At 40.0% G+C, this 13809-nt stretch overlaps 2 protein-coding genes and 1 long non-coding RNA gene across 3 annotated transcripts; 1 reads left to right on the forward strand and 2 right to left on the reverse strand.

The window, feature by feature from the left end:
• Positions 1-2320: 2320 nt before the first annotated feature.
• LOC139531995 (uncharacterized) lies at positions 2321-7333 on the reverse strand. The gene is made up of 3 exons (XM_071329080.1): positions 5939-7333; positions 5511-5793; positions 2321-5320 (listed from the first exon to the last, which is right to left on the reverse strand). Exons 1-3 carry the CDS (start codon positions 6193-6195, stop codon positions 4637-4639), a joined length of 1224 nt encoding a protein of 407 aa, XP_071185181.1. The 5' UTR covers positions 6196-7333; the 3' UTR covers positions 2321-4636.
• An 84-nt stretch (positions 7334-7417) lies between these two features.
• LOC139532010 (ADP-ribosylation factor-like protein 9) lies at positions 7418-13452 on the reverse strand. The gene is made up of 4 exons (XM_071329105.1): positions 12871-13452; positions 9600-9774; positions 9089-9264; positions 7418-8683 (listed from the first exon to the last, which is right to left on the reverse strand). The coding sequence occupies exons 1-4, from the start codon at positions 13006-13008 to the stop codon at positions 8516-8518; spliced, it is 657 nt and encodes a 218-aa protein (XP_071185206.1). The 5' UTR covers positions 13009-13452; the 3' UTR covers positions 7418-8515.
• Positions 9147-12141, forward strand: LOC139532014 (uncharacterized). Its single transcript, XR_011666472.1, has 2 exons — positions 9147-9284; positions 9607-12141. It is a non-coding gene; the product is annotated as an uncharacterized lncRNA (long non-coding RNA).
• Positions 13453-13809: the final 357 nt, after the last annotated feature.

Consider the following 13809-nt stretch of genomic DNA (forward strand, 5'->3'; position numbering starts at 1 on the left):
CTGGTAGTACTGCTACTGGTAGTACTGCTACTACCAGCAGTACTACACCTGCACTGTTTCATGACGCATCAGTGACATGGCAGGAGATGTTTTGAAACAATTACTGCTTCGCATACAAGCCAGTGAATTCTATGCGTTACAGCTGGATGAGTCAACAGATGTGGCGGGCCTGGCACATGTCCGTTACATTTATGGGAAGCCAATTAAGGAAAACATCCTCTTCTGCAAACCACTGGAAACCAGGACAACATGAGAGGCTATTTTTAAAAGTACTGGACAGCTTTGTGATGTCAAATGGACTTTGGTGGTTAAGATGTGTCGGTATCTGTGGCGATGGCATAAAAGCCATGACAAGGAGACATAGTGGAGAGGTAATGCGGGTGCAAGCAGTTGCTCCTGACACCACTTGGGTACACTGCAGCATCCACCAAGAGGCTCTTGCTGCAAAGGAAATGTCTGACAACTTGAAAGACATTTTGGACACAACAGTGAAAATGATTAACTTTGTTAAAGCAAGTCCCCTGAACGCTCGTATTTTTTGCATTATGCAATGATATGGGCCGCGACCATCTAACGCTTTTACGACATACGGAAGTGCGCTGGTTATCAAGGGGCAAAGTATTAACATGTTTTTTAAAATTGAGAGATGAGCTTAAAGTTGTCTTTACTGACCATTTTCATTTGTCTGACGCTTGCATGATGATGAGTTTCTCACACGACTAGCCTATCTGGGTGAGTTTTTTTCTCGCTTGAATGATCTGAATCTAGGATTACAGGGACTCTGCAACTATATTCAATGTATGGGACGAAATTGAGGCTATGATTAAGAAGTTGTAGATCATCTCTCTGCATTAACAAGGGCAACACAGGTCTTTCGATCATTGTTTGATTTTTTTGTGTGCAGATGAACTCAAGCTTACGGACAATGTCAAATGTGAAATAGCGAAGCACCTGAGTGAGCTGGGTGCCCAATTACAGAGGTACTTTCCCATAACTGACGACACAAACAACTGGATTCGTTATCCCTTTCATGCCCTGCCTCCAGTCCACTTACCGATATCTGATCAAGAGAGCCTTATCGAAATTGCAACAAGCGGTTCTGTGAAAATGTAATTGAATCAGAAGTCAGGGGCTGCGCTCAGAATATCCTGCCTAGGCAAATCGTGTCGTTAAGCTTGATGCCCTTTGCAACCACGTACCTATGTGAGTGTGGATTCTCAGCCCTCACTAGCATGAAAACTAAATACAGGCACAGACTGTGTGCAAAATGATTTAAGAATGAGACTCCAATACAACCCAGCATTGCAGTTATGTTCATCCTTTCAAGCACACCCTTCTCATTAACCTGTGGTGAGTTATTCATAATTTTTGATGAACAAGTAAGGTTTTATATGTAAGATGGCTAAATAAAGAGCAAAGTTATTGATTATCATATTTGTGCCCTGATCCTATAAGAGTTCTTTGTCACTTCCCACGAGCCGGGTTGTGAAAGACTCACTCATTCTTATGTTTAATAAATGTATCATATTGTGTGTGTGGCAGGCTTACAATGATGGCAAAAAACTTTTGAGAGTGCACTGACACTGGTGCTAGAGGGGGTACGCAGCTGGAGGTTGAATGTTTGAAGGGGTACCGGACTATAAAAAGTTTGGGAACCACTGCTCTAGGGGATTCTCAGGAAACACTAGCTATATCAAGGAACAGTTTGTCCTTAACGAAATAGGTATATGTGCGCATTAGGTTTGAATGCGCAACCTGGAAATATTGCATTCATAAAATGTTGCAATTTAAGGCCATTTTATATAGTGAGAACTAGATTCTTGCATCTTCAACCTAGACTCATAGGAGCAAAGCAGGACGTGTACCCATCAATATGCTGTGATTTGTTGATTCAACTGAACTGATATTTACAAAAAATACATTCCATTTCATGTGCCACATCCGTTAACATTATTTGAATGAACGTTCTACATTACTATTGACATTTTTGCATCACAATACCAGGTAGCCATTGCGTGTGTACCAATGAGTTTACCAGTCAAATTGCCAGGGTTAAGGCTGGTTTACAGTCTGTCTAGCGACATGTCTGTAGACAATTGTCGTAGCGACATCATTTACATTCTATTGTCGTCAGACATCAAACTTGTCTTTATGAAAAATAATAAACATAAAACGAAAGCCTCTGCTTGACATCGGCAGCCCGATGCTCCAAATAGCATACTTTCTCTATTTTAACATCAATCATTTTCTAAACAATGTTTTGGTTCGTTGCTAGTTAGCTGGCTAGCCAGTTCAAGTAATGACCAGAGTAAAGCTGACAATGTCTTTAGCTACTTTTTATTCATATTACAGGAAAAGAAACCCACAACATTATTCACAAGTTAATGGTGAGCTTACAGAAAATAGCGTACTGCCACATTGGGATGAATTAAAAGTAGGTCATATGATCATTTTAGAAGTCCTGCATCTTGTCACAGGAGGATTTGGTCAGGTTGCAGAGACTTATACTTTTTGTCATGTCTGCGACAAGGAAACTAACGGTCACAGCGACGGTCTACAGACATTCCAGTAAGGATGGTAGGGATGGGTGAAAAACAGTGTTAAGAAAAATAATAAAGTGGATTAGAAATGATGTAAACAATTAAAATGATAGAACCCACAATCTATCTCTGATATTAAAGCTGATCTACCCCCATAAAAAAAAGTGCCTCTACTTTCCCACTGTGTCAAAAAACCTAAGATTTAAACAAATAAGGCCATCACTTTAACAACCACACTTCACTTTAGCAGTCAAACAAAACACCCAGAGGTGCTACTGCAGTAGAAACATGGTATTACAATTCATACATGATTTAGGAATGACTGGTCATTGATAACAAGGTTGAAGATAAGACGATTGAAAGGTATGTTTCAATAAAAGCTGTCTGCAAAACAACTGCCTCCTAAAAGTTAAAACATACAAATATTTAATAATTCAAACAGAGCATGAATTTCTCAACAACAAAGTCCATACACCTATTTATATTAATCTTACATCAATTTACATGCTTAACTTATATTAACTGGGTCATTCTATGAAAATGGTGGCGTCTTGAACAGCCAATGTTTTACAAATTGTAATAAAAAAAATAAACTTAGTCAGATAATAGTTAACCCCTTAACATTATAAATCAACAAATGACAGCTTAACATTTTTATATTTTTACTACATTACATAAAAAAAATGCTTGTGCTGCCTTTTTTTGGCACTGGTGTTACCTATATTTTAGATGACAATTCAGGCTTTCTAGAATGTAATTTCAGTCTGATTATATATGCAAATTAAAGACAAAGGTTTATGGTAATACTAAGAAATTGTTTGGATTGATAATTTACTTTAAACATGCATGTGTAAAGTTCTATTCTCTAACATTTTTCCATTTATACAATTTTTTGTTGTAACAGTCGAAATAATTAAGGTTGAGTCATCAAAATTGAATGATCATATCCTTAAAATGTTTACTAATGAATGTAGCAACAGTTAGGTAGATACAAAAACCATATTCAATTAAATTGGGCAACTCTGATGCCAGAACACCAATATGCCATACAGTGACACAATGTGAAACCAATGACAAACATAAGATTATTTCAAAGAAATTGTATCAATTTATTAGTAATTTTTAATTACACAGTTCAGATTTCATGAGATGGGTTGATTTAATATGAACAATAAAATGAGGGTTATTGGTCAAAGATTAAGACCAAAAGATTGATTGACTAAAATGTGTCTTTCATAACACAACAGATTCGTTGTCTGTAAAGATGTAATATATAATTGTATTCGATTTCCAGCGTAAGATGCATGCAACATAATACAAACAGGAAATCCTACTCTCACGCCTATCCACAAAATCGCGTAGCTTGTTAAAACAGTATATCAATTCTTGTCGTGACAAATATTGTGTAGGTCTACTTATAGTTTTTCTCAATTGCTAAAACACAATTTCTGAAACCTTGCTCCATTTCCTGAAAACATTAAACACAAAACCTCATCTTCAAACACTATTTACATAACCTCTGACGCCTCTCGCAAAATGAAACATTCGCCTCAAAACTGTTTTACCTGTCTTCAAATTCAAACACTGCTCTCAAATCATAAACAAAGTGATCAAAATGATATACACTCAAGCAGTCAGTAAACAATACACCGAAAAATAGAAAACACATTGTTCAAAACATACAATTCTCAGGGAGAAGTACATTTTTAATCTAAAAAAATATTCATATTTTTTATGTCTTTTGATGAACGAAAACATGTTCTATCATAGTAGCTCAATTTATCAGAAATTACTACTCTGCCTTACTCTTTGCAATTTTGTTTTTTGTTCTTCCTCCTCCGTGTACACCTATTTTTACAGTACTGTACCCTGCATCTCACAAACTTGTCCTTTGTCTCTGTGATACTGTAATTCTTGTTCTTTGTTGATATGAACCTGCAACCAGTCAAAATCTATTGAGCAGTCAGTACTGTTAATAAATGGAAAGCACAATGTTCAGGGCCATACAATTTGTCCATTGTACAGTATACAGCCTACAATGCACTGTACTACAGTATACAACACTAAAAGGGACAAAAATCAAAGGAGTAACGTGATCAATGTGTTTCTTCTTGTCTTTGGGCTGGGTCAAACCAGAGCACTTCGTCGACATCACAAGCAATATTGTCCCTCCTGAGGCAACGGGGGAAGAAGCCTCTTGTGTGCCGTATCCAGCCCTGACATGATTCCTCACCTATATCACCACAGGCTAAATCCATGGCTTGCAGCAGATTTACTCTGGTGTAGGGTTGTCTATCATACACTTTCCATCTCCAAGAGGAGAAAAACTCCTCAATCGGATTCAGGAAAGGCGAGTATGGAGGGAGGTACAAGTTCATAAACTGCCCATTGATGTTAAACCATTCCCTTACCTGAGCAGCTCGGTGGAAACTGACATTGTCCCACACCATCATATAGGTGGGAATGGGATTCTCATTTAGCTCTTGACACTGCTGCTCTTGAACCTGCTGCTCAAATAAAATATCTCTTAGATTGGCAATAAATCTTAGAAGGTGCTCGGTGTTATATGGCCCGAGTGTAACATGGTGATGTAGAACACCATGGTTGCTGATAGCAGCACAGATTGTGACATTGTCACCTCGTTGACCAGGGACTTCAACAATGGCCCGCTGTCCAATCATGTTTCGGCCTCTCCTTCTCCTCTTTGTTAGATTGAAGCCTGCTTCATCGACAAAGATGAACTCATGGGGTCTGTCCAAGGATTCCAAGTCAAATATTGTCTGTGTAGAAATACAATATACTGTATGTAGGATTTTGTAAGTCGTACAGAGACGGTGCTATACTGTAGAGTACAATTAGGCTTCTGATTCACATACATTGTATGTACTGAAGAGTAATGTCATTCACATAGTATGTGTTAGTACTGTAGACAATCTGGATTACAGTAAATGTTTCTGAATGTACACTTACTTGCACATACTGAGCTCGCAGTTCTTTCACCCTTGGTGAGTTGCGCTCAAAAGGTACTCTGTATACTTGTTTCATTCGCATCCTGTTACGATGGAGGACACGGTCAATTGTGGAAATGCTCACACTGTCGATTCCCTGGAAGTGTGTGTTGTGTTGTATCACTCGTTCCTGGATTTCTCTGAGTCGTATTGCATTATCTTGAAGGACCATGCCAACTATAACGGCCTCTTGCTCCCGAGTGAATATAGCTGTCCTTCCACCTGCATGTGGCAGCCTTGCAATTCTACAAAAAGTAGTTGTGCAGTTACAAAACATATTCATGCAGTACAATAAATACAGTGATTAACTTTACAAATGTCTATTGAAACAGCTGCATATAGTGTAGTACATTAAATTTGCAATAACAAAAATACAGTAGTATACTGTACCTGTTCTCTTCTCTGAATGTCCTTACTATGGTGGACACAGAAAATCGGCTCAAATTGGGTTGCACTCTAAGTCCTGCTTCCCTCATTGTCAGTCCATGGACAAGAACATGGTCTATAACTGTTGCTCGAATTTCATCAGATATTTCCACTCTTTGTCTTCCTCTTCGTCCTCCTCTTCCTCTTTCTTGCCCTCCTCCTCGTCGCCCACCTCGCATACGCACTCGTTCTCGTCCTCTCACATTGGATAGAAGAAACATTCTCAGACTTTCTCCTTCCCACCTTCAACAACCTGTTTGCTCTCTGAACTGGCTTATATTGGTTGTGTCGCATCATTTGAAACTTGTTAAATACATTTTGAGTGGTTGTGTTCAATCAATGACATGTGTTCTCTATTTTTATTTGATTGTTGCCACTTGTGTTTACCAGTATGGATGACATGTGCATTAGAGTGCAGAATGTGTTTTGAGAATGTGTTTAGAGTTTTGCTGAAAAGTCTAAGTGAGATCTGCATATTGTGTTTTACCATGTGAAATGGTTTAAGGTATTGACAACAGACTGCATAATTAGCTAAATGAGTCCAGGCAACTGAGAACTTTGTTCAGCCAATGGGTTTTAGTGTTTTAGCAATTGAGCAAAACTGTAAAGGGTTAGTTCATCTGAATTACACAATTACATATTGGTTTCCTTACCGTATACGCAGTCTATGGACAAGGTATTTTTGTATTTTTAAAATATAATTGTTGAGTTTTAAAACATTATTTTGAGAAAAAAGATTGTGGTGTTATTGATTGTAACTGGCGTTATTGTCATGTCCCTGGTGTTACCAGCAAGAACAGTAACACCAGTGATAATGCCAGTGACAAATCTGCAGACAAGATGGCATATCTAAGATGGCGGCCACTGTTGCTCAAACAACACTTCTTAAATTGTAAATAAATCACTTAATCATGCAATTTTAATTTGAATCCAATTTCCTTTCCCCTTTCTATAAACTGTATAACACCAGTGACACATCTTAAGTCCTTGCATGAAATCACCAAGTTAATCATCAAATTGTTAACATATGAAGAGTACACACTCACCATGTGCTTTTCAAAACAGTGCCGTCTCCAATGAACCTTTGATCCAGGAAGAATTTGGCAAGGATGTTGTATTTTTTCAAAGTTGTGGTTTTTATACATTTTAACACCAGTGACATGAAATTGAGGGACAGCTATTACTTGTAAATTATTTGTAATATTTATTTGATATTTTCATTTAAGTAGTCCACTAAATAACTGTAATACTTTCCGTTGTATTATGACATTTAAAGAGGGAGAAAAATATATTTTTAAACTCAAAATGTCTCTAAACCATGACTCCTGACCCGAGGGACAAGCCAATTTCATGGTACTGACCGTGCTCTACAATATATATATATATATATATATATATATATATATATATATATATATTAAAAAAAAAATTGCAATACAACTGTCTTACATATGTTTTTATTAATAATAACAAAACATTTTATACACCTGTCAGGAACGGGTGTGGCTGAAATAGCCGAATCCTCTAATTTAAAGGGGTGTCCACATACTTTTGTATATATAGTGTATGTACGCGATTTTCAGGGACCACTTTTGGTTTGTGAGCGCTACTTTCCAAACTCATGGATAGCATTTTTGTGTCTCTGTGTCCAGTATGAAGGAAGTTAAAAGGTAGTTTCGAGAGACAATGCTAACTGGCGTTACAAGGGCTCCAGGACCAGTGGAAGCAAAATAGCCCCATAACATCAACAATCCACCACCATATTTTACCTTAGGTATGAGGTACTTTTCTGCATATGTCTCTGTTTATAAATGCCAAACATACCTCTGGTCTGCGTGGCCAAAGAGCTCTATTTTCATGTGATCTGACCATAGCGCCGGTTCCAATCCAAATGCCAATGCCGTTTATCAAACTCCAGGCGGTGCTATGTTCAGATGACTTGAAATGGAGCTCTTTGGCCATGCACATCAGGGGTGGGTTTGGCGTTGAAAAAGGGAAGCATATGGAAGCATTATTTGAATTGAAGAGGGCAGTCCATAAGCTCAAACTAAGGATATCAAGGATCTGGAAAGATTCTATATGGAGGAATGGTCTAAGATCCTTCCTAATGTGTTCTCCAATCTCATAAAGTATTTTTAAAGAGGCTCAGTGTCGTTATCCTCGCAAGGGTACTGAAAACAGGGGTGCCAATCATTTTGTCCCCTATCTTTTGTCTATTTTGATTTTTTTTTATTACTTGTTAAACAAAATCTCTTTGAGCAACTTTATTAGTATAAAATATAAAGTATTTATTATTTTATTCAGTCTTTTGTGCTCATCTTTATCAAGGGTGCCAATAATTATGGACCTGACTGTGTGTATCAAACGATTTTCGCTCCCTGCCTTCCAGATGGCCCTGAAGGATCTACTGTAGTTCAAAAGTATTCACACACAGTCATGGCCAATTGCCACTGGTCCTTACCACACGGGCACATCAATGGACCACTTTCCCCATCCCACCTGCCTGGTCAACCCCCTTTTCACTACTCCTGCCCTGGGGCGTCAGACGAGCTGTAGGAGCAAGTCCTGGAAGGCCTGCAGATTACGGGAGACAATCAGGCCATCTGAGCCTAGCTGGGCAGCCAGTAGGAACAGCCTCCTCTTGTCAGCCACCGCCCCCAGAGACAGGGCTTCATGGAGCTCCGACACACTCAATGCGTTTGGCTTGTCCTAGAGGGGACACAAGACGGACAGTGAAGTTTACTATCAAGTCACACTGGGTGTGATGAGCACCTGTTAAAATGACTAAATCATAAATAAAACAGTTTGACAATCTAAACAGCAATGCATGGATGTGTCACAATACTGGTCATGACAGTTGTAACATCACACTTATAACAGTATTACAAATTCTTTATAACACTGCTCAAGTGAGGGGTTACTAACAGTATGTGCTCACTGGAGAGCATACATGTATCCAGTATACGTGTATCCATATCTGAGACACTCATATTGCCCACACTAAGATCAACAAGTTTAGATAGAAATTGAATACGTTTCCATTCTCTTGGTGTTTCTATCTCCGATGGAAATCTGCCCATAGACAGTATAAGCCCGTATAATAGTCAAGTTCACCTGTTTGTTCCCCAGGACCACCACAGGAAGTTGTGAGTGCAGTCTGAGGAGGCGATGCAGCTCAGCCTTGGCCTGTGGGAGACGTCGTGTATCAGAGGAGTCAACCACGTACACCAGGGCATGCGTCTTCCCCAGGTACTCTGCCCAGTACATACGCAAATCCTCACCCCCTCCAACTGGAAGACAGCAGACAGAGGTAGGAAGTTTACTTGAGAGGTGTTGCTAGGCAATAAGGAAGATGTATGAACTTATGTTTTCTACTTTCTTATTTGTTTGACACACTACAAGAAGGCCAAATGAAATATTCCACTCAAGAAAAGGTAAATGATGCATGTTGTCCAAACGTATGAGTGAGTCTAAGCAAAGGCACATGATCTGATAGTTTAAAATCCATGTGACAAAATTAAAGGTGATAGAGAAGGCTTAAAGCACTCTGCATGGAGTCTTACAGGCCAGTTGAATTGCTCTGCAAGCATATGCAAAAATCTGTTGTGCAAACTGCATAGCTTACTTTCTAGGAAATCCAGCTGACGGGCAGGGGCACTGAGGCTTATAAAGTTGAAGCCCCTGGTGGGACGGCAGTGCCCTCTCTTGTCTCCGTCTGTGGCTGTCAGCCCCTGAAGCATACTGCTCTTCCCAGCTCCGTCTAGGCCAAGGACTAGCACCTGGCGCTGTCCATCCTCCTCCTGCTCAACATGCAGACACAGCAGGATGCCATCAGAACACCTGTTCTCTCACAACAGCAACATGAAGTTATCTTATTCCATTTTTCTTTCTTCTCAAAGGTACAGATATATAGATCATTGTTGCTCCTGTAAAGTGCAGAACTGCGATATGTTTTGTTTACATACAGTGCCTTCGGAAAGTATTCAGACCCCTTGACTTTTTCCACATTTTGTTACGTCACAGCCCTATTCTAAAATGGATTAAAATCCAAAAATTCCTCAGCAATTTACACACAATACCCCATAATGACAAAGCGAGAACAGGTTTTTAATACAAAACAGAAATACCTTACATAAGTATTCAGACTCTTTGCTATGAGACTCAAAATTGAGCTCAGGTGCATCCTGTTTCCAATGATCATCTGTGAGATCTTTCTACAACTTGATTGGTGTCCACCTGTGGTAAATTCGATTGATTGGACATGATTTGGAAAGGCACACACATGTCTATATAAGGTCCCACGGTTGACAGTGCATGTCAGAGCAAAAACCAAGCCATGAGATCGATAGAATTTTCTGTAGAGCCCCGAGACAGGATTGTCGAGGCACAGATCTGGGGAAGGGTACCAAAAAATGTCTGCAGCATTGAAGGTCCCCCAAGAACACAGTGGCCTCCATCATTCTTAAATGGAAGATGTTTGGAACCACCAAGACTCTTCCTAGAGCTGGCCGCCCGGCCAAACTGAGCAATCGGAGAAGGGCCTTGGTCAGAGAGGTGACCAAGAACCTGATGGTCACTCGGACAGAGTTCTAGAGTTCCTCTGTGGAGATTGAAGAACTTTCCAGAAGGAATACCATCGTACACCAAGGCCTTTATGGTAGAGTGGCCAGACGGAAGCCACTCCTTAGTAAACGGCACATGACAGCCCGTTTGGAGCTTGCCAAGAGGCACCTAAAGACTAAAAATAAGATTCTCTGGATTCTCTGATGAAACCAAGATTGAACTCTTTGGCCTGAATGCCAATTGTCACGTCTGAGGGAAACATGGCACCATCCCTACGGTGAAGCATGGTGGTGGCAGCATCATGCTGTGGGGATGTTTTTCAGCGGCAGGGACTGGGAGACTAGTCATGATCGAGGGAAAGATGAACGGAGCAAAGTACAGTGAGATCCTTGATGAAAACCTGCTCCAGATCGCTCAGGACCTCAAACTGGGGTGAAGGTTCACCTTCCAACAGAACAACGACCCTAAGCACACAGCCAAGACAACATAGGAGTGGCTTTGGGACAAGTCTCTCAATGTCCTTGAATGGCCCAGCCAGAGCCTGGACTTGAACCCGATCGAACATCTTTGGAGAGACCTGAAAATAGCTGTGCAGCAACGCTCCCCATCCAGCCTGACAGCTTGAGAGCATCTGCAGTGAAAACTTGGAGAAACTCCCCAAATACAGGTGTGCCAAGCTTGTAGCGTCATACCCAAGAAGGCTCGAGGCTGGAATCACTGCCAAAGGTGCTTCAACAAAGTACTAAGTAAAGGGTCTGAATACTTATGTAAATAAGGTAGTGTCATACCCAAGAAGACTCGATACTGTAATCACTGCCAAAGGTGCTTCAACAAAGTACTAAGTAAAGGGTCTGAATACTTATATAAATGTGATATTTCAGCTTTTTTAAATTTTATAAATTAGCAAAAAAATCTAAACCTGTTTTTGCTTTGTCATTATGGGGTATTGTGTGTAGATTGATGAGGGGGGAAAACGATTTGATCAATTTTAGAATAAGGCAGTAACGTAACAAAATGTGGAAGAAGTCAAGGGGTCTGAATACTTTCTGAAGGCACTGTACATCAGTATTTTTCACTATCTGTCCCTGTAGGATTACCAGTAAAGTATAGATAATGCTGCAGTATTTCACAATCACTTGCATTTTTGTGTGCAATGCAGGCAACAGCCTCTGTTGTTGTGACCCCACGGTACTCAAACCAAAAACAGATTTAATGAATCGCTCACTTATGTATAGAGCCATGTCATCATGGAATGCTCTGCCACCAGAGGTTACTCAGGCAAAATCCAAGTTTAGCTTTAAAAAACAGATGAAAAACATATTGTATCACAGCTCATCTCCTCTTTCTAAAGATCTAATTTAACTGTACAGTAAATAAGAATATAAAAATGTGTTTATGAATAGTGTGTAAATAGTATGTTGTCTCTCAGTGTCTTTCCTATATATAACTCTAATTTTTATTTTGAATTTAATGTAATATCTTATGATGTTCTTGTCTCTTACTGTTCTGTACTTTGTATGTTTTATGTGGACCACAGGAAGAGTAGCTGCTGCATTTGCAGTAGCTAAGGGGGATCCTAATAAACTAAACCGCCAATAGCTGTCTACTTGTGCCACAATAGCTGCATTTGCACTTTGACCACTATGTAATGTTGTTATGGCACCAATGTTAGTTACATCAGCTCTATACCATCTCATTGGTTTGTGAGAGGCAAATTTGAGGAGTCAGCAAGTTTCTCAGCAATTCTCCCTCGATTACATTAACTGTAGTCTAATCTGGCCTCTTTGTGTGAATCAAGACCAATGAGCTCCTGAAAATCATATTAGTTAATTTCAGGTAATATGCCCATGTCCGTATAGGGCAGGCTATAGTCAGAGGAAATGCTTCAAGTATTATTATGACTGTGAATTTGGAATGATTTGCATTTTCTACTTTAACATTAGACTATTAGTGTGTATTCTCTTCTACTGTAGCTTTCTTGGACCGTAAATCTTGTATGATTCTCATTATGTGCATCATTCTTTATCAAAACCCTTCATCATTATCAACGTGAAGTCAGATTGTCAGTTTATCAACATGGTCTGAGATGAACGCGCATCATTGTCATTTGCATTCTCTGGGCTGGAAGGCCCCATGTCGATGCATACGTGATTCGTTAAATCATCTCTATGCCTGCATGCGTTCGATTCCACATTCCCCTTCAGAACTTTAACGCTCTGGCACGTAAAGAATCCAGAGATAAACCGTGAAAACTGTGCGTCTGTCCCTCGATTGCAACAGTTACAGAGCCATAAACTTATGCCGACTGAACATTCCTACATGGCAAAGCTTACCTCTTTGATCATGTAATATTCCGCTTCGGGAGACCATATTCGCCTTCTGTATAAATAATTTAAGGCGATAAACAGCGCGGACCCGAATGCAGCCACCGCTGCAGTTAGGGCGATGGATATGTGCCGAAGCAGAACCATGTTGCACTTCTGGAAGCCCGGATAATGTTGCGTTCCAGGACACAACAGATAGCCAAGGATGAAATTATCTAATGACTTCCACTTTTGACAGTGCACCTGATCTCTCCGCTTTGTTTGTATTGGAAAGAGCCCCGTCAGCACCCTCCTTGTACCCTTCAGTCGGTTCGATTCGTGACGACAGCAGAGGGTACAGGCTGCGCAACAACAGCTACTGACTGGCCAAAAGTTTTGAGAATGACACAAATATTAATTTTCACAAAGTTTGCTGCTTCAGTGTCTTAGATATTTTTGTCAGATGTTACTATGGAATACTGAAGTATAATTACAAGCATTTCATAAGTGTCAAATAGTTGTATTGACAATTACATGAAGTTGATGCAGAGTCAATATTTGCAGTGTTGACCCTTATTTTTCAAGACCTCTACAATCCGCCCTGGCATGCTGTCAATTAACTTCTGGGCCACATCCTGACTGATGGCAGCCCATTCTTGCATAATCAATGCTTGGAGTTTGTCAGAATTTGTGGGTTTTTGTTTGTCTACCCGCCTCTTGGGGATTGACCTCAAGTTCTCAATGGGATTAAGGTCTGGGGAGCTTCCTGGCCATGGACCCAAAATATCGATGTTTTGTTCCCCGAGCCACTTAGTTATCACTTTTGCCTTATGGCAAGGTGCTCCATCATGCTGGAAAAGGCACTGTTCGTCACCAAACTGTTCCTGGATGGTTGGGAGAAGTTGCTCTCGGAGGATGTGTTGGTACCATTCTTTATTCATGGCTGTGTTCTTAGGCAACATTGTGAGT

The sequence above is a fragment of the Salvelinus alpinus genome, chromosome 1, assembly GCF_045679555.1.
Source record: "Salvelinus alpinus chromosome 1, SLU_Salpinus.1, whole genome shotgun sequence".
NCBI classification, from domain to species: Eukaryota; Metazoa; Chordata; class Actinopteri; order Salmoniformes; family Salmonidae; genus Salvelinus; species Salvelinus alpinus.

Coding starts and splice junctions, on each gene's coding strand:
- LOC139531995 (XM_071329080.1), bottom strand. CDS start 6,195: ATGTTTCTTCTATCCAATGTGAGAGGACGAGAACGAGTGCGTATGCGA. Junction 5,794..5,938: donor ACATTCAGAGAAGAGAACAG/GTACAGTATACT, acceptor TACTTTTTGTAG/AATTGCAAGGCTGCCACATG. Junction 5,321..5,510: donor TGCGAGCTCAGTATGTGCAA/GTAAGTGTACAT, acceptor ATTTCTACACAG/ACAATATTTGACTTGGAATC.
- LOC139532010 (XM_071329105.1), bottom strand. CDS start 13,008: ATGGTTCTGCTTCGGCACATATCCATCGCCCTAACTGCAGCGGTGGCT. Junction 9,265..9,599: donor TCAGCTGGATTTCCTAGAAA/GTAAGCTATGCA, acceptor GCTGTCTTCCAG/TTGGAGGGGGTGAGGATTTG. Junction 8,684..9,088: donor TGGTCCTGGGGAACAAACAG/GTGAACTTGACT, acceptor TGTCCCCTCTAG/GACAAGCCAAACGCATTGAG.